Genomic DNA, 27665 nt, shown 5'->3' with positions numbered 1-27665 from the left:
TGTCTGTTCAGGACCTTCCTGTGGTAGGAGAACCATACTGTCTGTTCAGGACCTTTAACCTTCCTGTGGTAGGAGAACCATACTGTCTGTTCAGGACCTTTCCTGTGGTAGGAGAACCATACTGTCTGTTCAGGACCTTCCTGTGGTAGGAGAACCATACTGTCTGTTCAGGACCTTTAACCTTCCTGTGGTAGGAGAACCATACTGTCTGTTCAGGACCTTCCTGTGGTAGGAGAACCATACTGTCTGTTCAGGACCTTCCTGTGGTAGGAGAACCATACTGTCTGTTCAGGACCTTCCTGTGGGAGGAGAACCATACTGTCTGTTCATGACCTTTAACCTTCCTGTGGGAGGAGAACCATACTGTCTGGAACGATTACATTCCACTCCTTAAATGTTTTAAGGCTAAACTAACCCTATAGTATATTTGGTGTCTTCCTGATTGACCGTATTTGGTGTCTTCCTGATTGACCATATTTGGTGTCTTCCTGATTGACCGTATTTGGTGTCTTCCTGATTGACCGTATTTGGGGTCTTCCTGATTGACCGTATTTGGCGTCTTCCTGATTGACCGTATTTGGGGTCTTCCTGATTGACCGTATTTGGCGTCTTCCTGATTGACTGTATTTGGAGTCTTCCTGATTGACCATATTTGGTGTCTTCCTGATTGACCGTATTTGGTGTCTTCCTGATTGACCGTATTTGGGGTCTTCCTGATTGACCGTATTTGGCGTCTTCCTGATTGACCGTATTTGGCGTCTTCCTGATTGACCGTATTTGGCGTCTTCCTGATTGACCGTATTTGGTGTCTTCCTGATTGACCATATTTGGGTGTTGTAGGAAGCGTGTGGGCGAGGAGCTGGAAGAGGGGCTTAGAGAAGGAGGCGGGGCCCAGAGACTGCAGCACATCCTTCACCTGGCCTCATCCACCGGAGAGTACGACAAACTCACACAGGTAACACACAGTCCCACACACACACAACCACTAGGGTTACTATAGTCTATCCAGGATGACTCACACCACTAGGGTTATTACTATAGTCTATCCAGGATGACTCTACTCACTAGGGTTATTACTATAGTCTATCCAGGATGACTCACCACTAGGGTTATTACTATAGTCTATCCAGGATGACTCACAGCACTAGGGTTATTACTATAGTCTATCCAGGATGACTCACACCACTAGGGTTATTACTATAGTCTATCCAGGATGACTCGCACCACTAGGGTTATTACTATAGTCTATCCAGGATGACTCGCACCACTAGGGTTATTACTATAGGCTATCCAGGATGACTCGCACCACTAGGGTTATTACTATAGTCTATCCAGGATGACTCGCACCACTAGGGTTATTACTATAGTCTATCCGGGATGACTCACACCACTAGGGTTATTACTATAGTCTATCCGGGGATGACTCACACCACTAGGGTTATTACTATAGTCTATCCGGGATGACTCGCACCACTAGGGTTATTACTATAGTCTATCCGGGGATGACTCACACCACTAGGGTTTTACTATAGTCTATCCGGGGATGACTCACACCACTAGGGGTTATTACTATAGTCTATCCGGGATGACTCACACCACTAGGGTTATTACTATAGTCTATCCAGGATGACTCGCACCACTAGGGTTATTACTATAGTCTATCCGGGATGACTCACACCACTAGGGTTATTACTATAGTCTATCCGGGATGACTCACACCACTAGGGTTATTACTATAGTCTATCCAGGATGACTCACACCACTAGGGTTATTACTATAGTCTATCCAGGATGACTCGCACCACTAGGGTTATTACTATAGTCTATCCAGGATGACTCACACCACTAGGGTTATTACTATAGTCTATCCAGGATGACTCACACCACTAGGGTTATTACTATAGTCTATCCAGGATGACTCACACCACTAGGGTTATTACTATAGTCTATCCAGGATGACTCGCACCACTAGGGTTATTACTATAGTCTATCCAGGATGACTCGCACCACTAGGGTTATTACTATAGTCTATCCAGGATGACTCGCACCACTAGGGTTATTACTATAGTCTATCCAGGATGACTCGCACCACTAGGGTTATTACTATAGTCTATCCGGGATGACTCGCACCACTAGGGTTATTACTATAGTCTATCCGGGGATGACTCACCACTAGGGTTATTACTATAGTCTATCCAGGATGACTCACACCACTAGGGTTATTACTATAGTCTATCCAGGATGACTCGCACCACTAGGGTTATTACTATAGTCTATCCAGGATGACTCGCACCACTAGGGTTATTACTAGTCTATCCAGGATGACTCACACCACTAGGGTTATTACTATAGTCTATCCAGGATGACTCACACCACTAGGGTTATTACTATAGTCTATCCAGGATGACTCACACCACTAGGGTTATTACTATAGTCTATCCGGGATGACTCACACCACTAGGGTTATTACTATAGTCTATCCGGGATGACTCACACCACTAGGGTTATTACTATAGTCTATCCGGGATGACTCACACCACTAGGGTTATTACTATAGTCTATCCAGGATGACTCACACCACTAGGGTTATTACTATAGTCTATCCAGGATGACTCACACCACTAGGGTTATTACTATAGTCTATCCAGGATGACTCACACCACTAGGGTTATTACTATAGTCTATCCGGGATGATAGAGTAAAAAACTGGAGTCATCAGACAGTCACTGGTCCATCATGATGTAGTCCTATAACCTAACTCACTACAGTCAGACAGCCTGTTCCCCAGTCACTGGTCCATCATGATGTAGTCCTATAACCTAACTCACTACAGTCAGACAGCCTGTTCCCCATCAGACAGTCACTGGTCCATCATGATGTAGTCCTATAACCTTAACTCACTACAGTCAGACAGCCTGTTCCCCAGTCACTGGTCCATCATGATGTAGTCCTATAACCTAACTCACTACAGTCAGACAGCCTGTTCCCCAGTCACTGGTCCATCATGATGTAGTCCTATAACCTAACTCACTACAGTCAGACAGCCTGTTCCCCAGTCACTGGTCCATCATGATGTAGTCCTATAACCTAACTCACTACAGTCAGACAGCCTGTTCCCCATCAGACAGTCACTGGTCCATCATGATGTAGTCCTATAACTTAACTCACTACAGTCAGACAGCCTGTTCCCCAGTCACTGGTCCATCATGATGTAGTCCTATAACCTAACTCACTACAGTCAGACAGCCTGTTCCCCAGTCACTGGTCCATCATGATGTAGTCCTATAACCTAACTCACTACAGTCAGACAGCCTGTTACCCAGTCACTGGTCCATCATGATGTAGTCCTATAACCTAACTCACTACAGTCAGACAGCCTGTTCCCAGTCACTGGTCCATCATGATGTAGTCCTATAACCTAACTCACTACAGTCAGACAGCCTGTTCCCCAGTCACTGGTCCATCATGATGTAGTCCTATAACCTAACTCACTACAGTCAGACAGCCTGTTCCCCAGTCACTGGTCCATCATGATGTAGTCCTATAACCTAACTCACTACAGTCAGACAGCCTGTTCCCCATCAGACAGTCACTGGTCCATCATGATGTAGTCCTATAACCTAACTCACTACAGTCAGACAGCCTGTTCCCCAGTCACTGGTCCATCATGATGTAGTCCCTATAACCTAACTCACTACAGTCAGACAGCCTGTTCCCCAGTCACTGGTCCATCATGATGTAGTCCTATAACCTAACTCACTACAGTCAGACAGCCTGTTCCCAGTCACTGGTCCATCATGATGTAGTCCTATAACCTAACTCACTACAGTCAGACAGCCTGTTCCCCAGTCACTGGTCCATCATGATGTAGTCCTATAACCTAACTCACTACAGTCAGACAGCCTGTTCCCCCATCAGACAGTCACTGGTCCATCATGATGTAGTCCTATAACCTAACTCACTACAGTCAGACATCCTGTTCCTCAGTCACTGGTCCATCATTATGTAGTCCTATAACCTAACTCACTACAGTCAGACAGCCTGTTCCCCAGTCACTGGTCCATCAGGATGTAGTCCTATAACCTAACTCACTACAGTCAGACAGCCTGTTCCCCAGTCACTGGTCCATCATGATGTAGTCCTATAACCTAACTCACTACAGTCAGACAGCCTGTTCCCCAGTCACTGGTCCATCATGATGTAGTCCTATAACCTAACTCACTACAGTCAGACAGCCTGTTCCCCTCAGAGTCACTGGTCCATCACGATGTAGTCCTATAACCTAACTCACTACAGTCAGACAGCCTGTTCCCCAGTCACTGGTCCACCATGATGTAGTCCTATAACCTAACTCACTACAGTCAGACAGCCTGTTCCCCAGTCACTGGTCCATCATGATGTAGTCCTATAACCTAACTCAATACAGTCAGACAGCCTGTTCCCCAGTCACTGGTCCATCATGATGTAGTCCTATAACCTAACTCACTACAGTCAGACAGCCTGTTCCCCATCAGACAGTCACTGGTCCATCATGATGTAGTCCCATAACCTAACTCTACTACAGTCAGACATCCTGTTCCTCAGTCACTGGTCCACCATGATGTAGTCCTATAACCTAACTCACTACAGTCAGACAGCCTGTTCCCCAGTCACTGGTCCATCAGGATGTAGTCCTATAACCTAACTCACTACAGTCAGACAGCCTGTTCCCCAGTCACTGGTCCATCATGATGTAGTCCTATAACCTAACTCACTACAGTCAGACAGCCTGTTCCCCAGTCACTGGTCCATCATGATGTAGTCCTATAACCTAACTCACTACAGTCAGACAGCCTGTTCCCATCAGACAGTCACTGGTCCATCATGATGTAGTCCTATAACCTAACTCACTACAGTCAGACAGCCTGTTCCCCAGTCACTGGTCCACCATGATGTAGTCCTATAACCTAACTCACTACAGTCAGACAGCCTGTTCCCCAGTCACTGGTCCATCAGGATGTAGTCCTATAACCTAACTCACTACAGTCAGACAGCCTGTTCCCCAGTCACTGGTCCATCATGATGTAGTCCTATAACCTAACTCACTACAGTCAGACAGCCTGTTCCCCAGTCACTGGTCCATCATGATGTAGTCCTATAACCTAACTCACTACAGTCAGACAGCCTGTTCCCCAGTCACTGGTCCATCATGATGTAGTCCTATAACCTAACTCACTACAGTCAGACAGCCTGTTCCCCATCAGACAGTCACTGGTCCATCGTGATGTAGTCCTATAACCTAACTCACTACAGTCAGACAGCCTGTTCCCATCAGACAGTCACTGGTCCATCATGATGTAGTCCTATAACCTAACTCACTACAGTCAGACAGCCTGTTCCCCAGTCACTGGTCCATCATGATGTAGTCCTATAACCTAACTCACTACAGTCAGACAGCCTGTTCCCCAGTCACTGGTCCATCATGATGTAGTCCTATAACCCTAACTCACTACAGTCAGACAGCCTGTTCCCCAGTCACTGGTCCATCATGATGTAGTCCTATAACCTAACTCACTACAGTCAGACAGCCTGTTCCATCAGACAGTCACTGGTCCATCATGATGTAGTCCTATAACCTAACTCACTACAGTCAGACAGCCTGTTCCCCAGTCACTGGTCCATCATGATGTAGTCCCATAACCTAACTCACTACAGTCAGACAGCCTGTTCCTCATCAGACAGTCACTGGTCCATCATGATGTAGTCCTATAACCTAACTCACTACAGTCAGACAGCCTGTTCCCCAGTCACTGGTCCATCATGATGTAGTCCTATAACCTAACTCACTACAGTCAGACAGCCTGTTCCCCAGTCACTGGTCCATCATGATGTAGTCCTATAACCTAACTCACTACAGTCAGACAGCCTGTTCCCAGTCACTGGTCCATCATGATGTAGTCCTATAACCTAACTCACTACAGTCAGACAGCCTGTTCCCCAGTCACTGGTCCACCATGATGTAGTCCTATAACCTAACTCACTACAGTCAGACAGCCTGTTCCCATCAGACAGTCACTGGTCCATCATGATGAAGTCCTATAACCTAACTCACTACAGTCAGACAGCCTGTTCCTCAGTCACTGGTCCATCATGATGTAGTCCTATAACCTAACTCACTACAGTCAGACAGCCTGTTCCCCAGTCACTGGTCCATCATGATGTAGTCATATAACCTAACTCACTACAGTCAGACAGCCTGTTCCCATCAGACAGTCACTGGTCCATCATGATGTAGTCCTATAACCTAACTCACTACAGTCAGACAGCCTGTTCCCCAGTCACTGGTCCATCATGTAGTCCTATAACCTAACTCACTACAGTCAGACAGCCTGTTCCCCAGTCACTGGTCCATCATGATGTAGTCCTATAACCTAACTCACTACAGTCAGACAGCCTGTTCCCCATCAGACAGTCACTGGTCCATCATGATGTAGTCCTATAACCTAACTCACTACAGTCAGACAGCCTGTTCCCCAGTCACTGGTCCATCATGATGTAGTCCTATAACCTAATCTCACTACATTCAGACAGCCTGTTCCCCATCAGACAGTCACTGGTCCACCATGATGTAGTCCTATAACCTAACTCACTACAGTCAGACAGCCTGTTCCCAGTCACTGGTCCATCATGATGTAGTCCTATAACCTAACTCACTACAGTCAGACAGCCTGTTCCCCAGTCACTGGTCCATCATGATGTAGTCCTATAACCCTAACTCACTACAGTCAGACAGCCTGTTCCCCAGTCACTGGTCCATCGTGATGTAGTCCTATAACCCAACTCACTACAGTCAGACAGCCTGTTCCCAGTCACTGGTCCATCATGATGTAGTCCTATAACCTAACTCACTACAGTCAGACAGCCTGTTCCCAGTCACTGGTCCATCATGATGTAGTCCTATAACCTAACTCACTACAGTCAGACAGCCTGTTCCCCATCAGACAGTCACTGGTCCATCATGATGTAGTCCTATAACCTAACTCACTACAGTCAGACAGCCTGTTCCCCAGTCACTGGTCCATCATGATGTAGTCCTATAACCTAACTCACTACAGTCAGACAGCCTGTTCCCCAGTCACTGGTCCATCATGATGTAGTCCTATAACCTAACTCACTACAGTCAGACAGCCTGTTCCCAGTCACTGGTCCATCATGATGTAGTCCTATAACCTAACTCACTACAGTCAGACAGCCTGTTCCCCAGTCACTGGTCCATCATGATGTAGTCCTATAACCTAACTCACTACAGTCAGACAGCCCTGTTCCCCAGTCACTGGTCCATCATGATGTAGTCCTATAACCTAACTCACTACAGTCAGACAGCCTGTTCCCCAGTCACTGGTCCATCATGATGTGGTCCTATAACCTAACTTCACTACAGTCAGACAGCCTGTTCCCCAGTCACTGGTCCATCAGTGATGCGTCCCATAACCTAACTCACTACAGTCAGACAGCCTGTTCCTCAGTCATTGGTCCATCATGATGTAGTCCTATAACCCAACTCACTACAGTCAGACAGCCTGTTCCCCAGTCACTGGTCCATCACGATGTAGTCCTATAACCTAACTCACTACAGTCAGACAGCCTGTTCCCCAGTCACTGGTCCATCATGATGTAGTCCTATAACCCAACTCACTACAGTCAGACAGCTCTGTTCCCCAGTCACTGGTCCATCGCGATGTGTAGTCCCTATAACCTAACTCACTAGCAGTCAGACAGCCTGTTCCCAGTCACTGGTCCATCATGATGTAGTCCTATAACCTACTCTACTACAGTCAGACAGCCTGTTCCCCAGTCACTGGTCCATCATGATGTAGTCCTATAACCTAACTCACTACAGTCAGACAGCCTGTTCCCCAGTCACTGGTCCATCATGATGTAGTCCTATAACCTAACTCACTACAGTCAGACAGCCTGTTCCCAGTCACTGGTCATCATGATGTAGTCCTCTAACCTAACTCACTACAGTCAGACAGCCTGTTCCCCAGTCACTGGTCCATCATGATGTAGTCCTATAACCTAACTCACTACAGTCAGACAGCCTGTTCCCCATCAGACAGTCACTGGGTCCATCATGATGTAGTCCCATAACCCTAACTCACTACAGTCAGACAGCCTGTTCCCCGAGTCACTGGTCCATCATGATGTAGTCCTATAACCTAACTCACTACAGTCAGACAGCCTGTTCCCCAGTCACTGGTCCATCATGATGTAGTCCTATAACCCAACTCACTACAGTCAGACAGCCTGTTCCCAGTCACTGGTCCATCATGATGTAGTCCTACAACCTAACTCACTACAGTCAGACAGCCTGTTCCAATGCTTTGTGGGTAACATAATCACGATAGGCCAAGGGTTGACATCGCCCAACTCTACACACCACACACCCAGTATGTGGAGGATGTGGAGTCTGGAGAATGTATATCCTTGTAGATGTGATCCAGATTACATGTTAAATGGAGAAATAGAACATCTAATCAGAGAATATGTTGCTATAGGGACTTAACCTCTTATTAATGTCTCTCTCCATCTCTCCCCCTCCTCCTCCATGTCTCTCTCCATATCTCCCCTCCTCCATGTCTCTCTCTCTCTCTCTCTCTCTCTCCCTCCTCCATCTCTCTCTCTCCCCCTCCATCTCTCTCTCTCTCTCTCTCTCTCTCCCTCTCTCTCTCTCTCTCTCTCTCTCTCTCTCTCTCTCTCTCTCTCTCTCTCTCTCTCTCTCTCCTCTCTCTCTCTCTCTCTCTCTCTCTCTCTCTCTCTCTCTCTCTCTCTCTCCTCTCTCTCTCTCCTCTCTCTCTCTCTCTCTCCTCCCTCCTCTCCTCTCTCTCTCTCTCTCTCTCTCTCCATCTCTCTCTGCTCTCCTCTCTCTCTCTCTCTCTCTCTCTCTCTGCCTCTCTCTCCTCCCCCTCTCTCTCTTCTCTCTCTCTCTCTGCTTTCTCTCTGCTCTCTCTCTCTGTTTCTCTCTCTCTCTCTCTCTCTCCCTCCTCCTCCATGTCTCTCTCTCCCCCTCCTCCATGTCTCTCTCTGTCTGTCTCTCTCACTCTTATTTTCCCTCCCAGGGTCTCTATGATAACTTCCTGTCCATGCGTGTGAAAGACCCCAGTCTGGGCGGAGTGTGTCAGGCTCTGGATTGGCTGGGTTTCTCAGACGGGTTGACCCAGGCCATGCTGCAAGGGCAGAACTTCTCTCTGCTGCGATACCAGCCCTTCCTCCCCGTAGCTTTCCACTTCCTGTTTGCTCACACACACGTCCCCCGGATCAACTACCCCCACAGCCAGTACGAGGTACACACAGACCAGAGCCTGGGTTGGGATATAATGTAGTGTTCGTCGGGGTTGTGTTGTGGAAGCTATTGTTGTTATTTCAGCCAGAATAACATGTCATCCCCTTCTCTCTCTCTCTCTCTCTCTCAGGCTCTAACTAAGACCACGGCCAGCAGGAACGCTCTGGCGGCCATGTTGTCTGACGTCCCAGCATGCATCAGGACCAGAGTCAGTGAGCTCAGTCTCAGTCTGGACATCCTGTCTCTCCTGCTGGATATCATCTGTCCTAAATTACGACCTGTAGGTACACACTGGATACAATCTGTCCTAATCTATGACCTGTAGGTACACAGTGGATATAATCTGTCCTAAACTATGACCTGTAGGTACACACTGGATATAATCTGTCCTAAACTATGACCTGTAGGTACACACTGGATATAATCTGTCCTAATCTATGACCTGTAGGTACACACTGGATATAATCTGTCCTAAACTATGACCTGTAGGTACACACTGGATATAATCTGTCCTAATCTATGACCTGTAGGTACACAGTGGATATAATCTGTCCTAAACTATGACCTGTAGGTACACACTGGATATAATCTGTCCTAAACTATGACCTGTAGGTACACACTGGATATAATCTGTCCTAAACTATGACCTGTAGGTACACACTGGATATAATCTGTCCTAAACTATGACCTGGATATAATCTGTCCTAATCTATGACCTGTAGGTACACACTGGATATAATCTGTCCTAAACAATGACCTGTAGGTACACACTGGATATAATCTGTCCTAAACTATGACCTGTAGGTACACACTGGATATAATCTGTCCTAAACTATGACCTGTAGGTACACACTGGATATAATCTGTCCTAAACTATGACCTGTAGGTACACACTGGATATAATCTGTCCTAAACTATGACCTGGATATAATCTGTCCTAATCTATGACCTGTAGGTACACACTGGATATAATCTGTCCCTAAACAATGACCCTGTAGGTACACACTCGGATATAATCTGTCCTAAACTATGACCTGTAGGTACACACTGGATATAATCTGTCCTAAACTATGACCTGTAGGTACACACTGGATATAATCTGTCCTAAACTATGACCTGTAGGTACACACTGGATATAATCTGTCCTAAACTATGACCTGTAGGTACACACTGGATATAATCTGTCCTAAACTATGACCTGTAGGTACACACTGGATATAAACTGTCCTAAACTACGACCTGTAGGTACACACTCTGGATATAATCTGTCCTAAACTATGACCTGTAGGTACACACTGGATTACATCTGACCTAATCTATGACCTGTAGGTACACACTGGATATAATCTGTCCTAAACTATGACCTGTAGGTACACACTGGATATAATCTGTCCTAATCTATGACCTGTAGGTACACACTGGATATAATCTGTCCTAAACTATGACCTGTAGGTACACACTGGATATAATCTGTCCTAAACTATGACCTGTAGGTACACACTGGATATAATCTGTCCTAATCTATGACCTGTAGGTACACACTGGATATAATCTGTCCTAAACAATGACCTGTAGGTACACACTGGATATAATCTGTCCTAAATTATGACCTGTAGGTACACACTGGATATAATCGGTCCTAAACAATGACCTGTAGGTACACACTGGATATAATCTGTCCTAAACTACGACCTGTAGGTACACACTCTGGATATAATCTGTCCTAAACTATGACCTGTAGGTACACACTGGATATAAACTGTCCTAAATTATGACCTGTAGGTACACACTGGATATAATCGGTCCTAAACAATGACCTGTAGGTACACACTGGATATAATCTGTCCTAAACTACGACCTGTAGGTACACACTCTGGATATAATCTGTCCTAAACTACGACCTGTAGGTACACACTCTGGATATAATCGGTCCTAAACAATGACCTGTAGGTACACACTGGATATAATCTGTCCTAAACTACGACCTGTAGGTACACACTCTGGATATAATCTGTCCTAAACTATGACTCGGGGGTCCTGGCAGTTCACTGCAGACTCGGGGGTCCTGGCAGTTCACTGCAGACTCGGGGGAAACAACTGGGTCCTGGCAGTTCACTGCAGGATAGATATGAGGTTGGGGTTAGATATGAGGTTAGGGTTAGATATGAGGTTAGGGTCGGGGTTAGATATGAGGTTAGGGTTGGGGTTAGATATGAGGTTAGGGTCGGGGTTAGATATGAGGTTAGGGTTGGGGTTAGATATGAGGTTAGGGTCGGGGTTAGATATGAGGTTAGGGGTTAGATATGAGGTTAGGGTTGGGGTTAGATATGAGGTTAGGGTTGGGGTTAGATATGAGGTTAGGGTTGGGGTTAGATATGAGGTTAGGGTTAGGGGTTAGATATGAGGTTAGGGGTTGGGGTTAGATATGAGGTTAGGGTCGGGGGTTAGATATGAGGTTAGGGTTGAGGTTAGATATGAGGTTAGGGTCGGGGTTAGATATGAGGTTAGGGTTAGATATGAGGTTGGGGTTAGATATGAGGTTGGGGTTAGATATGAGGTTAGGGTTAGATATGAGGTTAGGGTTAGATATGAGGTTAGGGTTAGATATGAGGTTGGGGTTAGATATGAGGTTGGGGTTAGATATGAGGTTAGGGTTGGGGTTGGGGTTAGATATGAGGTTAGGGTTAGATATGAGGTTAGGGTTAGATATGAGGTTAGGGTTAGATATGAGGTTGGGGTTAGATATGAGGTTGGGGTTAGATATGAGGTTAGGGTTGGGGTTAGATATGAGGTTAGGGTTGGGGTTAGATATGAGGTTAGGGTTAGATATGAGTTTAGGGTTGGGGTTAGATATGAGGTTAGGGTCGGGGTTAGATATGAGGTTAGGGTTGGGGTTAGATATGAGGTTAGGGTCGAGGTTAGATATGAGGTTAGGGTTAGATATGAGTTTAGGGTCGGGGTTAGATATGAGTTTAGGGTTAGATATGAGGTTAGGGTTGGGGTTAGATATGAGGTTAGGGTTAGATATGAGTTTAGGGTCGAGTTAGATATGAGGTTAGGGTTAGATATGAGTTTAGGGTTGGGGGTTAGATATGAGGTTAGGGTCGGGGTTAGATATGAGGTTAGGGGTTGGGGGTTAGATATGAGGTTAGGGTCGAGGTTAGATATGAGGTTAGGGTTAGATATGAGTTTAGGGTCGGGGTTAGATATGAGTTTAGGGTTAGATATGAGGTTAGGGTTGGGGTTAGATATGAGGTTAGGGGTTAGATATGAGGTTAGGGTTGGGGTTAGATATGAGGTTAGGGTTGGGGTTAGATATGAGGTTGGGGTTAGATATGAGGTTAGGGGTTGGGGTTAGATATGAGGTTAGGGTTGGGGTTAGATATGAGGTTAGGGGTTGGGGTTAGATATGAGGTTAGGGTTGGGGTTAGATATGAGGTTAGGGTTGAGGTTAGATATGAGGTTAGGGTTGGGGTTAGATATGAGGTTAGGGGTTGAGGTTAGATATGAGGTTAGGGGTTGGGGTTAGATGTGAGGTTAGGGTTGAGGTTAGATATGAGGTTAGGGTTGGGGTTAGATATGAGGTTAGGGTTGGGGTTAGATATGGGGTTAGGGTTGGGGTTAGATATGGGGTTAGGGTTGGGGTTAGATATGAGTGTAGGGGTTGGGGTTAGATATGAGGTTAGGGGTTGGGAGTTAGATATGAGTGTAGGGTTGGGGTTAGATATGAGGTTAGGGTCGGGGGTTAGATATGAGGTTAGGGTCGGGGTTAGATATGAGGTTAGGGTTGGGGGTTAGATATGAGGTTAGGGGTTGGGGTTAGATATGAGGTTAGGGTTGGGGTTAGATATGAGTGTAGGGGTTGGGGTTAGATATGAGGTTAGGGTTTGGGGTTAGATATGAGGTTAGGGTTGGGGTTAGATATGAGGTTAGGGTCGGGGTTAGATATGAGGTTAGGGTCGGGGGTTAGATATGAGGTTAGGGTTGGGGTTAGATATGAGGGTTAGGGTCGGGGGTTAGATATGAGGTTAGGGTCGGGAGTTAGATATGAGGTTAGGGTTGGGGTTAGATATGAGGTTAGGGTCGGGGGTTAGATATGAGGTTAGGGTTGGGGTTAGATATGAGGTTAGGGTTGAGGTTAGATATGAGGTTAGGAGTCGGAGTTAGATATGAGGTTAGGGTTGGGGTTAGATATGAGGTTAGGGTTGGGGTTAGATATGAGGTTAGGGTTAGATATGAGTTTAGGGTTGGGGTTAGATATGAGGTTAGGGTTGGGGTTAGATATGAGGTTAGGGGTTGGGGTTAGATATGAGGTTAGGGTTGGGGTTAGATATGAGGTTAGGGTTGGGGTTAGATATGAGGTTGGGGTTAGATATGAGGTTAGGGGTCGGGAGTTAGATATGAGGTTAGGGTCGGGGTTAGATATGAGAGTTAGGGTTGGGGTTAGATATGGGGTTAGGTTTGGGGTTAGATATGGGGTTAGGGTTGGGGTTAGATATGAGTGTAGGGTTGGGGTTAGATATGAGTGTAGGGTTGGGGTTAGATATGAGGTTAGGGTTGGGATTAGATATGAGGTTAGGGTTGGGGTTAGATATGAGGTTAGGGTTGGGGTTAGATATGAGGTTGGGGTTAGATATGAGGTTAGGGTCGGGGTTAGATATGAGGTTAGGGTCGGGGTTAGATATGAGGTTAGGGTCGGGGTTAGATATGAGGTTAGGGTCGGGGTTAGATAGGAGGTTAGGGTCGGGGTTAGATATGAGGTTAGGGTTGGGGTTAGATATGAGGTTAGGGTTGGGGTTAGATATGAGGTTAGGGTTGGGGTTAGATATGAGGTTAGGGTTGGGGTTAGATATGAGGTTAGGGTTGGGGTTAGATATGAGGTTAGGGTCGGGGTTAGATATGAGGTTAGGGTTGGGGTTAGATATGAGGTTAGGGGTTGGGGTTAGATATGAGGTTAGGGTTGGGGTTAGATATGAGGTTAGGGTTAGGGTTAGATATGAGTTTAGGGTTGGGGTTAGATATGAGGTTAGGGTCGGGGTTAGATATGAGGTTAGGGTTAGATATGAGTTTAGGGTTAGGGTTAGATATGAGGTTAGGGTTGGGGTTAGATATGAGGTTAGGGTTGGGGTTAGATATGAGGTTAGGGTTGGGGTTAGATATGAGGTTAGGGTTGGGGTTAGATATGAGGTTAGGGTTGGGGTTAGATATGAGGTTAGGGTTGGGGTTAGATATGAGGTTAGGGTCGGGGTTAGATATGAGTTTAGGGTTGGGGTTAGATATGAGTTTAGGGTTGGGGTTAGATATGAGGTTAGGGTTAGATATGAGGTTAGGGTTGGGGTTAGATATGAGGTTAGGGTTGGGGTTAGATATGAGGTTGGGGTTAGATATGAGGTTAGGGGTTGGGGTTAGATATGAGGTTAGGGTTGGGGTTAGATATGAGGTTAGGGTTTGGGGTTAGATATGAGGTTAGGGGTTGGGGTTAGATATGAGGTTAGGGTTGAGGTTAGATATGAGGTTAGGGTTGGGGTTAGGATATGAGGTTAGGGTTGAGGTTAGATATGAGGTTAGGGTTGGGGTTAGATATGAGGTTAGGGTTGAGGTTAGATATGAGGTTAGGGTTGGGGTTAGATATGAGGTTAGGGGTTGGGGGTTAGATATGGGGTTAGGGTTGGGGGTTAGATATGGGGTTAGGGTTGGGGTTAGATATGAGTGTAGGGTTGGGGTTAGATATGAGGTTAGGGTTGGGGTTAGATATGAGTGTAGGGTTGGGGTTAGATATGAGGTTAGGGTCGGGGTTAGATATGAGGTTAGGGTCGGGGTTAGATATGAGGTTAGGGTTGGGGTTAGATATGAGGTTAGGGTTGGGGTTAGATATGAGGTTAGGGTTGGGGTTAGATATGAGTGTAGGGTTGGGGTTAGATATGAGGTTAGGGTTGGGGTTAGATATGAGGTTAGGGTTGGGGTTAGATATGAGGTTAGGGTCGGTTAGATATGAGGTTAGGGTCGGGGTTAGATATGAGGTTAGGGGTTGGGGTTAGATATGAGGTTAGGGTCGGGGTTAGATATGAGGTTAGGGTCGGGGTTAGATATGAGGTTAGGGTTGGGGTTAGATATGAGGTTAGGGTCGGGGTTAGATATGAGGTTAGGGTTGGGGTTAGATATGAGGTTAGGGTTGAGGTTAGATATGAGGTTAGGGTCGGGGTTAGATATGAGGTTAGGGTTGGGGTTAGATATGAGGTTAGGGTTGGGGTTAGATATGAGGTTAGGGTTAGATATGAGTTTAGGGTTGGGGTTAGATATGAGGTTAGGGTTGGGGTTAGATATGAGGTTAGGGTTGGGGTTAGATATGAGGTTAGGGTTGGGGTTAGATATGAGGTTAGGGTTGGGGTTAGATATGAGGTTGGGGTTAGATATGAGGTTAGGGTCGGGGTTAGATATGAGGTTAGGGTCGGGGTTAGATATGAGGTTAGGGTTGGGGTTAGATATGGGGTTAGGTTTGGGGTTAGATATGGGGTTAGGGTTGGGGTTAGATATGAGTGTAGGGTTGGGGTTAGATATGAGTGTAGGGTTGGGGTTAGATATGAGGTTAGGGTTGGGATTAGATATGAGGTTAGGGTTGGGGTTAGATATGAGGTTAGGGTTGGGGTTAGATATGAGGTTGGGGTTAGATATGAGGTTAGGGTCGGGGTTAGATATGAGGTTAGGGTCGGGGTTAGATATGAGGTTAGGGTCGGGGTTAGATATGAGGTTAGGGTCGGGGTTAGATAGGAGGTTAGGGTCGGGGTTAGATATGAGGTTAGGGTTGGGGTTAGATATGAGGTTAGGGTTGGGGTTAGATATGAGGTTAGGGTTGGGGTTAGATATGAGGTTAGGGTTGGGGTTAGATATGAGGTTAGGGTTGGGGTTAGATATGAGGTTAGGATTTCGGGGTTAGATATGAGGTTAGGGTTGGGGTTAGATATGAGGTTAGGGTTGGGGTTAGATATGAGGTTAGGGTTGGGGTTAGATATGAGGTTAGGGTTAGGGTTAGATATGAGTTTAGGGTTGGGGTTAGATATGAGGTTAGGGTCGGGGTTAGATATGAGGTTAGGGTTAGATATGAGTTTAGGGTTAGGGTTAGATATGAGGTTAGGGTTGGGGTTAGATATGAGGTTAGGGGTTGGGGTTAGATATGAGGTTAGGGTTGGGGTTAGATATGAGGTTAGGGTTGGGGTTAGATATGAGGTTAGGGTTGGGGTTAGATATGAGGTTAGGGTTGGGGTTAGATATGAGGTTAGGGTCGGGGTTAGATATGAGTTTAGGGTTGGGGTTAGATATGAGTTTAGGGTTGGGGTTAGATATGAGGTTGGGGTCGGGGTTAGATATGAGGTTAGGGTTGGGGTTAGATATGAGGTTAGGGTTGGGGTTAGATATGAGGTTAGGGTTAGATATGAGGTTAGGGTTGGGGTTAGATATGAGGTTAGGGTTAGATATGAGGTTAGGGTTGGGGTTAGATATGAGGTTAGGGTTAGATATGAGGTTAGGGTTAGGGTTAGATATGAGGTTAGGGTTGGGGTTAGATATGAGGTTAGGGTTAGATATGAGGTTAGGGTTAGATATGAGGTTAGGGTTGGGGTTAGATATGAGGTTAGGGTTAGATATGAGTTTAGGGTTAGGGTTAGATATGAGGTTAGGGTTGGGGTTAGATATGAGGTTAGGGTTGGGGTTAGATATGAGGTTAGGGTTGGGGTTAGATATGAGGTTAGGGTTGGGGTTAGATATGAGGTTAGGGTTGGGGTTAGATATGAGGTTAGGGTCGGGGTTAGATATGAGGTTAGGGTTGAGGTTAGATATGAGGTTAGGGTCGGGGTTAGATATGAGGTTAGGGTTAGATATGAGGTTGGGGTTAGATATGAGGTTAGGGTTAGATATGAGGTTAGGGTTAGATATGAGGTTGGGGTTAGATATGAGGTTAGGGTTAGATATGAGGTTAGGGTTAGATATGAGGTTGGGGTTAGATATGAGGTTGGGGTTAGATATGAGGTTAGGGTTAGATATGAGGTTAGGGTTAGATATGAGGTTGGGGTTAGATATGAGGTTGGGGTTAGATATGAGGTTAGGGTTGGGGTTAGATATGAGGTTAGGGTTGGGGGTTAGATATGAGGTTAGGGGTTAGATATGAGGTTGGGGTTAGATATGAGGTTGGGGTTAGATATGAGGTTAGGGTTGGGTTAGATATGAGGTTAGGGTTGGGGTTAGATATGAGGTTAGGGGTTAGATATGAGTTTAGGGTTGGGGTTAGATATGAGGTTAGGGTCGGGGTTAGATATGAGGTTAGGGTTGGGGTTAGATATGAGGTTAGGGTCGAGGTTAGATATGAGGTTAGGGTTAGATATGAGTTTAGGGTCGGGGTTAGATATGAGTTTAGGGTTAGATATGAGGTTAGGGTTGGGGTTAGATATGAGGTTAGGGTTAGATATGAGTTTAGGGTCGGGGTTAGATATGAGGTTAGGGTTAGATATGAGGTTAGGGTTGGGGTTAGATATGAGGTTAGGGTTAGATATGAGTTTAGGGTTGGGGTTAGATATGAGGTTAGGGTTGGGGTTAGATATGAGGTTGGGGTTAGATATGAGGTTAGGGTTGGGGTTAGATATGAGGTTAGGGTTGGGGTTAGATATGAGGTTAGGGTTGGGGTTAGATATGAGGTTAGGGTTGGGGTTAGATATGAGGTTAGGGTTGAGGTTAGATATGAGGTTAGGGTTGGGGTTAGATATGAGGTTAGGGTTTGAGGTTAGATATGAGGTTAGGGTTGGGGTTAGATATGAGGTTAGGGGTTGGGGTTAGATATGGGGTTAGGGTTGGGGTTAGATATGAGGGTTAGGGTTGGGGTTAGATATGAGGTGTAGGGTTGAGAGTTAGATATGAGGTTAGGTTGGGGTTAGATATGAGTGTAGGGTTGGGGTTAGATATGAGAGTTAGGTTTAGGGTCGGGGTTAGATATGAGGTTAGGGTTGGGGTTAGATATGAGGTTAGGGTTGGGGTTAGATATGAGGTTAGGGTTGGGGTTAGATATGAGTGTAGGGTTGGGGTTAGATATGAGGTTAGGGGTTGGGGTTAGATATGAGGTTAGGGGTTGGGGTTAGATATGAGGTTAGGGTCGGGGTTAGATATGAGGTTAGGTCGGGTTAGATATGAGGTTAGGGTTGGGGTTAGATATGAGGTTAGGGTCGGGGTTAGATATGAGGTTAGGGTCGGGGTTAGATATGAGGTTAGGGTTGGGGTTAGATATGAGGTTAGGGTCGGGGTTAGATATGAGGTTAGGGGTTGGGGGTTAGATATGAGGTTAGGGTTGAGGTTAGATATGAGGTTAGGGGTCGGGGGTTAGATATGAGGTTAGGGTTGGGGTTAGATATGAGGTTAGGGTTAGATATGAGTTTAGGGTTGGGGTTAGATATGAGGTTAGGGTTGGGGTTAGATATGAGGTTAGGGGTTGGGGTTAGATATGAGGTTAGGGGTTGGGGTTAGATATGAGGTTAGGGGTTGGGGTTAGATATGAGGTTGGGGTTAGATATGAGGTTAGGGTCGGGGTTAGATATGAGGTTAGGGTCGGGGTTAGATATGAGGTTAGGGTTGGGGTTAGATATGGGGTTAGGTTTGGGGTTAGATATGGGGTTAGGGTTGGGGTTAGATATGAGTGTAGGGTTGGGGTTAGATATGAGTGTAGGGTTGGGGTTAGATATGAGGTTAGGGGTTGGGATTAGATATGAGGTTAGGGGTTGGGGTTAGATATGAGGTTAGGGTTGGGGTTAGATATGAGGTTGGGGTTAGATATGAGGTTAGGGTCGGGGTTAGATTGAGGTTAGGGTCGGGGTTAGATATGAGGTTAGGGTCGGGGGTTAGATATGAGGTTAGGGTCGGGGTTAGATAGGAGGTTAGGGTCGGGGTTAGATATGAGGTTAGGGTTGGGGTTAGATATGAGGTTAGGGTTGGGGTTAGATATGAGTTTAGGGTTGGGGTTAGATATGAGGTTAGGGTTGGGGTTAGATATGAGGTTAGGGTCGGGGTTAGATATGAGTTTAGGGTTGGGGTTAGATATGAGTTTAGGGTTGGGGTTAGATATGAGGTTGGGGTCGGGGTTAGATATGAGGTTAGGGTTGGGGTTAGATATGAGGTTAGGGTTAGATATGAGGTTAGGGTTGGGGTTAGATATGAGGTTAGGGTTAGATATGAGGTTAGGGTTAGGGTTAGATATGAGGTTAGGGTTGGGGTTAGATATGAGGTTAGGGTTAGATATGAGGTTAGGGTTAGATATGAGGTTGGGGTTAGATATGAGGTTAGGGTCGGGGTTAGATATGAGTTTAGGGTTGGGGTTAGATATGAGTTTAGGGTTGGGGTTAGATATGAGGTTAGGGTTAGGGTTAGATATGAGGTTAGGGTTGGGGGTTAGATATGAGGTTAGGGTTAGATATGAGGTTAGGGTCGGGGTTAGATATGAGGTTAGGGTTGGGGTTAGATATGAGGTTAGGGTTGGGGTTAGATATGAGGTTAGGGTTGGGGTTAGATATGAGGTTAGGGTTGGGGTTAGATATGAGGTTAGGGTTGGGGTTAGATATGAGGTTAGGGTCGGGGTTAGATATGAGGTTAGGGTTAGATATGAGTTTAGGGTTAGGGTTAGATATGAGGTTAGGGTTGGGGTTAGATATGAGGTTAGGGTTGGGGTTAGATATGAGGTTAGGGTTTGGGGTTAGATATGAGGTTAGGGTTGGGGTTAGATATGAGGTTAGGGGTTGGGGTTAGATATGAGGTTAGGGTTGGGGTTAGATATGGGGTTAGGGTTGGGGTTAGATATGAGGTTAGGGTTGGGGTTAGATATGAGGTTAGGGTTGGGGTTAGATATGAGGTTGGGGTTAGATATGAGGTTGGGGTTAGATATGAGGTTAGGGTCGGGGTTAGATATGAGGTTAGGGTCGGGGTTAGATATGAGGTTGGGGTTAGATATGAGGTTAGGGTTGGGGTTAGATATGAGGTTGGGGTTAGATATGAGGTTCCTTTTCTGCCTCTGCTTCTGTTTTTCAACACCTAACCCCCCACTGGTGTGTGGCCAAAGAGCTCTATCATGTCATCTGACCACAGCACCGCCTGGAGTTTGATAAACTGGCGCTTGTATTGGAACCGGCGCTATGGTCAGATGACATGAAAATACAGCTCTTTGGCCAGGCACAGCAGTTGGGGGGGTTAGGTGTTGAAAAACAGAAGCGGTTAGGGTGTGTCTATAACAGCATGTTTCTGTCTCCAGGTGAACCCCCAGTTGTTAACAGCATGTTTCTGTCTCCAGGTGAACCCCCAGTTGTTAACAGCATGTTTCTGTCTCCAGGTGAACCCCCAGTTGTTAACAGCATGTTTCTGTCTCCAGGTGAACCCCCAGTTGATAACAGCATGTTTCTGTCTCCAGGTGAACCCCCCAGTTGTTAACAGCATGTTTCTGTCTCCAGGTGTGCCCCCAGTTGATAACAGCATGTTTCTGTCTCCAGGTGAACCCCCAGTTGTTAACAGCATGTTTCTGTCTCCAGGTGAACCCCCAGTTGTTAACAGCATGTTTCTGTCTCCAGGTGAACCCCCCAGTTGTTAACAGCATGTTTCTGTCTCCAGGTGAACCCCCAGTTGTTAACAGCATGTTTCTGTCTCCAGGTGAACCCCCAGTTGTTAACAGCATGTTTCTGTCTCCAGGTGAACCCCCAGTTGTTAACAGCATGTTTCTGTCTCCAGGTGAACCCCCAGTTGATAACAGCATGTTTCTGTCTCCAGGTGAACCCCCAGTTGTTAACAGCATGTTTCTGTCTCCAGGTGAACCCCCAGTTGTTAACAGCATGTTTCTGTCTCCAGGTGAACCCCCCAGTTGTTAACAGCATGTTTCCTGTCTCCAGGTGAACCCCTAGTTGTTAACAGCATGTTTCTGTCTCCAGGTGAACCCCCAGTTGATAACAGCATGTTTCTGTCTCCAGGTGAACCCCCAGTTGTTAACAGCATGTTTCTGTCTCCAGGTGAACCCCCAGTTGTTAACAGCATGTTTCTGTCTCCAGGTGAACCCCCAGTTGTTCAGCAGTAGAGAGAAACAACAGCTGGTTGAGCTGATCGACACCATGATCTCCTATAACCTCTGCTATAGACAGGACAGAACACCTGACGGACAATATGTCTACGTACTGGAGCCGTGAGTACACACACACACACACTAGAATACCTAGAAAACACACACACCTAGAACACACACACACACACACTTAGAGCTTAACCCATACCCAGTCACATGTTATGTATATCTATTATGTATATCTCTGTTCAGGAGGTAGAGGTGTATATCTACTAACTCTGTTCAGGAGGTAGAGGTGTATATCTATTAACTCTGTTCAGGAGGTAGAGGTGTATATCTATTAACTCTGTTCAGGAGGTAGAGGTGTATATCTATTAACTCTGTTCAGGAGGTAGAGGTGTATATCTATTAACTCTGTTCAGAAGGTAGAGGTGTATATCTATTAACTCTGTTCAGGAGGTAGAGGTGTATATCTATTAACTCTGTTCAGGAGGTAGAGGTGTATATCTATTAACTCTGTTCAGGAGGTAGAGGTGTATATCTATTAACTCTGTTCAGGAGGTAGAGGTGTATATCTATTATCTCTGTTCAGGAGGTAGAGGTGTATATCTATTAACTCTGTTCAGGAGGTAGAGGTGTATATCTATTAACTCTGTTCAGGAGGTAGAGGTGTATATCTATTAACTCTGTTCAGGAGGTAGAGGTGTATATCTATTAACTCTGTTCAGGAGGTAGAGGTGTATATCTATTAACCCTGTTCAGGAGGTAGAGGTGTATATCTATTAACTCTGTTCAGGAGGTAGAGGTGTATATCTAACTCTGTTCAGGAGGTAGAGGTGTATATCTATTAACTCTGTTCAGGAGGTAGAGGTGTATATCTATTAACTCTGTTCAGGAGGTAGAGGTGTATATCTATTAACTCTGTTCAGGAGGTAGAGGTGTATATCTATTAACTCTGTTCAGGAGGTAGAGGTGTATATCTATTAACTCTGTTCAGGAGGTAGAGGTGTATATCTATTAACTCTGTTCAGGAGGTAGAGGTGTATATCTATTAACTCTGTTCAGGAGGTAGAGGTGGATATCTATTAACTCTGTTCAGGAGGTAGAGGTGTATATCTATTAACTCTATCCAGGAGGTAGAGGTGGATATCTATTAACTCTGTTAGACTGTTCAGGAGGTAGAGGTGTATATCTATTAACTCTGTTCAGGAGGTAGAGGTGTATATCTATTAACTCTGTTCAGGAGGTAGAGGTGTATATCTATTAACTCTGTTCAGGAGGTAGAGGTGTATATCTATTAACTCTGTTCAGGAGGTAGAGGTGTATATCTATTAACTCTGTTCAGGAGGTAGAGGTGTATATCTATTAACTCTGTTCAGGAGGTAGAGGTGGATATCTATTAACTCTGTTCAGGAGGTAGAGGTGTATATCTATTAACTCTGTTCAGGAGGTAGAGGTGTATATCTATTAACTCTGTTCAGGAGGTAGAGGTGTATATCTATTAACTCTGTTCAGGAGGTAGAGGTGGATATCTATTAACTCTGTTCAGGAAGTAGAGGTGTATATCTATTAACTCTGTTCAGGAAGTAGAGGTGTATATCTATTAACTCTGTTCAGGAGGTAGAGGTGTATATCTATTAACTCTGTTCAGGAGGTAGAGGTGTATATCTATTAACTCTGTTCAGGAGGTAGAGGTGTATATCTATTAACTCTGTTCAGGAGGTAGAGGTGTATATCTATCTCTGTTCAGGAGGTAGAGGTGTATATCTATTAACTCTGTTCAGGAGGTAGAGGTGGATATCTATTAACTCTGTTCAGGAGGTAGAGGTGGATATCTATTAACTCTGTTCAGGAGGTAGAGGTGTATATCTATTAACTCTGTTCAGGAGGTAGAGGTGGATATCTGTTAACTCTGTTCAGGAGGTAGAGGTGTATATCTAACTCTGTTCAGGATGTAGAGGTGTATATCTATTAACTCTGTTCAGGAGGTAGAGGTGTATATCTAACTCTGTTCAGGAGGTAGAGGTGTATATCTATTAACTCTGTTCAGGAGGTAGAGGTGTATATCTAACTCTGTTCAGGAGGTAGAGGTGGATATCTATTAACTCTGTTCAGGAGGTAGAGGTGTATATCTATTAACTCTGTTCAGGAGGTAGAGGTGTATATCTATTAACTCTGTTCAGGAGGTAGAGGTGTATATCTATTAACTCTGTTCAGGAGGTAGAGGTGTATATATATTAACTCTGTTCAGGAGGTAGAGGTGGATATCTATTAACTCTGTTCAGGAGGTAGAGGTGTATATATATTAACTCTGTTCAGGAGGTAGAGGTGTATATCTATTAACTCTGTTCAGGAGGTAGAGGTGTATATCTATTAACTCTGTTCAGGAGGTAGAGGTGTATATCTATTAACTCTGTTCAGGAGGTAGAGGTGTATATCTATTAACTCTGTTCAGGAGGTAGAGGTGTATATCTATTAACTCTGTTCAGGAGGTAGAGGTGGATATCTATTAACTCTGTTCAGGAGGTAGAGGTGTATATCTATTAACTCTGTTCAGGAGGTAGAGGTGTATATCTATTAACGCTGTTCAGGAGGTAGAGGTGTATATCTATTAACTCTGTTCAGGAGGTAGAGGTGGATATATATTAACTCTGTTCAGGAGGTAGAGGTGGATATCTATTAACTCTGTTCAGGAGGTAGAGGTGGATATATATTAACTCTGTTAGACTGTTCAGGAGGTAGAGGTGGGTATCTATTAACTCTGTTCAGGAGGTAGAGGTGGATATCTGTTAACTCTGTTCAGGAGGTAGAGGTGGATATCTATTAACTCTGTTCAGGAGGTAGAGGTGGATATCTATTAACTCTGTTCAGGAGGTAGAGGTGTATATCTATTAACTCTGTTCAGGAGGTAGAGGTGTATATCTAACTCTGTTCAGGAGGTAGAGGTGTATATCTATTAACTCTGTTCAGGAGGTAGAGGTGGATATCTATTAACTCTGTTCAGGAGGTAGAGGTGTATATCTATTAACTCTGTTCAGGAGGTAGAGGTGGATATCTATTAACTCTGTTCAGGAGGTAGAGGTGTATATCTATTAACTCTGTTCAGGAGGTAGAGGTGGATATCTATTAACTCTGTTCAGGAGGTAGAGGTGGATATCTATTAACTCTGTTCAGGAGGTGGAGGTGGATATCTATTAACTCTGTTCAGGAGGTAGAGGTGTATATATATTAACTCTGTTCAGGAGGTAGAGGTGGATATCTATTAACTCTGTTCAGGAGGTAGAGGTGTATATCTATTAACTCTGTTCAGGAGGTAGAGGTGTATATCTAACTCTGTTCAGGAGGTAGAGGTGTATATCTATTAACTCTGTTCAGGAGGTAGAGGTGGATATCTATTAACTCTGTTCAGGAGGTAGAGGTGTATATCTATTAACTCTGTTCAGGAGGTAGAGGTGGATATCTATTAACTCTGTTCAGGAGGTAGAGGTGTATATCTATTAACTCTGTTCAGGAGGTAGAGGTGGATATCTATTAACTCTGTTCAGGAGGTAGAGGTGGATATCTATTAACTCTGTTCAGGAGGTGGAGGTGGATATCTATGACTCTGTTCAGGAGGTAGAGGTTATATATATTAACTCTGTTCAGGAGGTAGAGGTGTATATCTATTAACTCTGTTCAGGAGGTAGAGGTGTATATCTATTAACTCTGTTCAGGAGGTAGAGGTGTATATCTATTAACTCTGTTCAGGAGGTAGAGGTGTATATCTATTAACTCTGTTCAGGAGGTAGAGGTGATATCTATTAACTCTGTTCAGGAGGTAGAGGTGGATATCTATTAACTCTGTTCAGGAGGTAGAGGTGTATATCTATTAACTCTGTTCAGGAGGTAGAGGTGTATATCTATTAACTCTGTTCAGGAGGTAGAGGTGTATATCTATTAACTCTGTTCAGGAGGTAGAGGTGGATATCTTTTAACTCTGTTCAGGAGGTAGAGGTGGATATCTATTAACTCTGTTCAGGAGGTAGAGGTGGATATATATTAACTATGTTAGACTGTTCAGGAGGTAGAGGTGGGTATCTATTAACTCTGTTCAGGAGGTATAGGTGGATATCTATTAACTCTGTTCAGGAGGTAGAGGTGGATATCTATTAACTCTGTCCAGGAGGTAGAGGTGTATATCTATCAACTCTGTTCAGGAGGTAGAGGTGTATATCTATTAACTCTGTTCAGGAGGTAGAGGTGTATATCTATTAACTCTGTTCAGGAGGTAGAGGTGGATATCTATTAACTCTGTTCAGGAGGTAGAGGTGTATATCTATTAACTCTGTTCAGGAGGTAGAGGTGGATATCTATTAACTCTGTTCAGGAGGTAGAGGTGGATATCTATTAACTCTGTTCAGGAGGTAGAGGTGTATATCTATTAACTCTGTTCAGGAGGTAGAGGTGTATATCTATTAACTCTGTTCAGGAGGTGGGGGTGTATATCTATTAACTCTGTTCAGGAGGTGGGGGTGTATATCTATTAACTCTGTTCAGGAGGTAGAGGTGTATATCTATTAACTCTGTTCAGGAGGTAGAGGTGTATATCTATTAACTCTGTTCAGGAGGTAGAGGTGTATATCTATTAATTATGTTCAGGAGGTAGAGGTGTATATCTATTAACTCTGTTCAGGAGGTAGAGGTGGATATCTATTAACTCTGTTCAGGAGGTAGAGGTGGATATCTATTAACTCTGTTCAGGAGGTAGAGGTGTATATCTATTAACTCTGTTCAGGAGGTAGAGGTGTATATCTATTAACTTTGTTCAGGAGGTAGAGGTGGATATCTATTAACTCTGTTCAGGAGGTAGAGGTGGATATCTATTAACTCTGTTCAGGAGGTAGAGGTGTATATCTATTAACTCTGTTCAGGAGGTAGAGGTGTATATCTATTAACTCTGTTCAGGAGGTAGAGGTGTATATCTATTAACTCTGTTCAGGAGGTATAGGTGTATATCTATTAACTCTGTTCAGGAGGTAGAGGTGGATATCTATTAACTCTGTTCAGGAGGTAGAGGTGGGTATCTATTAACTCTGTTCAGGAGGTAGAGGTGTATATCTATTAACTCTGTTAGACTGTTCAGGAGGTAGAGGTGGGTATCTATTAACTCTGTTCAGGAGGTATAGGTGGATATCTATTAACTCTGTTCAGGAGGTAGAGGTGGGTATCTATTAACTCTGTTCAGGAGGTAGAGGTGGATATCTATTAACTCTGTTCAGGAGGTAGAGGTGTATATCTATTAACTCTGTTCAGGAGGTAGAGGTGGATATCTATTAACTCTGTTCAGGAGGTAGAGGTGTATATCTATTAACTCTGTTCAGGAGGTAGAGGTGTATATCTATTAACTCTGTTCAGGAGGTAGAGGTGGATATCTATTAACTCTGTTCAGGAGGTAGAGGTGTATATCTATTAACTCTGTTCAGGAGGTAGAGGTGTATATCTATTAACTCTGTTCAGGAGGTAGAGGTGTATATCTATTAACTCTGTTCAGGAGGTAGAGGTGTATATCTATTAACTCTGTTCAGGAGGTAGAGGTGGATATCTATTAACTCTGTTCAGGAGGTAGAGGTGTATATCTATTAACTCTGTTCAGGAGGTAGAGGTGTATATCTATTAACTCTGTTCAGGAGGTAGAGGTGTATATCTATTAACTCTGTTCAGGAGGTAGAGGTGGATATCTATTAACTCTGTTCAGGAGGTAGATTAGGTGGATGAGCGTTCTCATTGTGTGTGGTGTGTGTGTGGTGTGTGTGTGTGTGTGTGTGTGTGTGTGTTTAGGCGTGTGGAGGAGGTGGTGTGTTTCCCAGGCCTGCCCCCCCACAGACAGCTGACTTACCAGACCAAACAGACGATCAGCAGAGAGATGGACCAGGAGAGGATGAGGAGAGCAGAATCACGGATGAGCAACACACACAAGGTCAGACACACACACACACACACACAGGGTCACACACACACACACACACACACACACACACACACACACACAGGGTCACACACACACACACACACACACACACACACACACACAGGGTCACACACACAGGGTCACACACACACACACACACAGGGTCACACACACACACACACACAGGGTCACACACACACACACACACAGGGTCACACACACAGGGTCACACACACAGGGTCACACACACACACACACACACACACACACACACACACACACACAGGGTCACACACACATTTGAAATACTTTATTTGAATCCACAAA

At 44.9% G+C, this 27665-nt stretch overlaps 1 protein-coding gene across 1 annotated transcript in view; it reads left to right on the top strand.

The window, feature by feature from the left end:
* Positions 1–820: 820 nt before the first annotated feature.
* Positions 821–27665, top strand: part of LOC123488282 (chromosome transmission fidelity protein 18 homolog) — a gene marked incomplete at its 3' end in the record, with an annotated part of 47539 nt that continues 20694 nt past the window's right edge. The window contains exons 1-5 of the mRNA XM_045219178.1: positions 821–955; positions 9098–9322; positions 9452–9601; positions 21381–21511; positions 27209–27347. Of these exons, the coding sequence (XP_045075113.1) occupies positions 9122–9322; positions 9452–9601; positions 21381–21511; positions 27209–27347 (621 nt within the window). The remainder of the gene's footprint in view (positions 956–9097; positions 9323–9451; positions 9602–21380; positions 21512–27208; positions 27348–27665) is intronic.

The sequence above is a fragment of the Coregonus clupeaformis genome, unplaced genomic scaffold (assembly GCF_020615455.1).
Source record: "Coregonus clupeaformis isolate EN_2021a unplaced genomic scaffold, ASM2061545v1 scaf2125, whole genome shotgun sequence".
In the NCBI taxonomy this organism is placed as follows: domain Eukaryota; kingdom Metazoa; phylum Chordata; class Actinopteri; order Salmoniformes; family Salmonidae; genus Coregonus; species Coregonus clupeaformis.
Note: the sequence above shows the minus strand (reverse complement) of the source record. Positions and strands in the feature narration are given on the sequence as shown.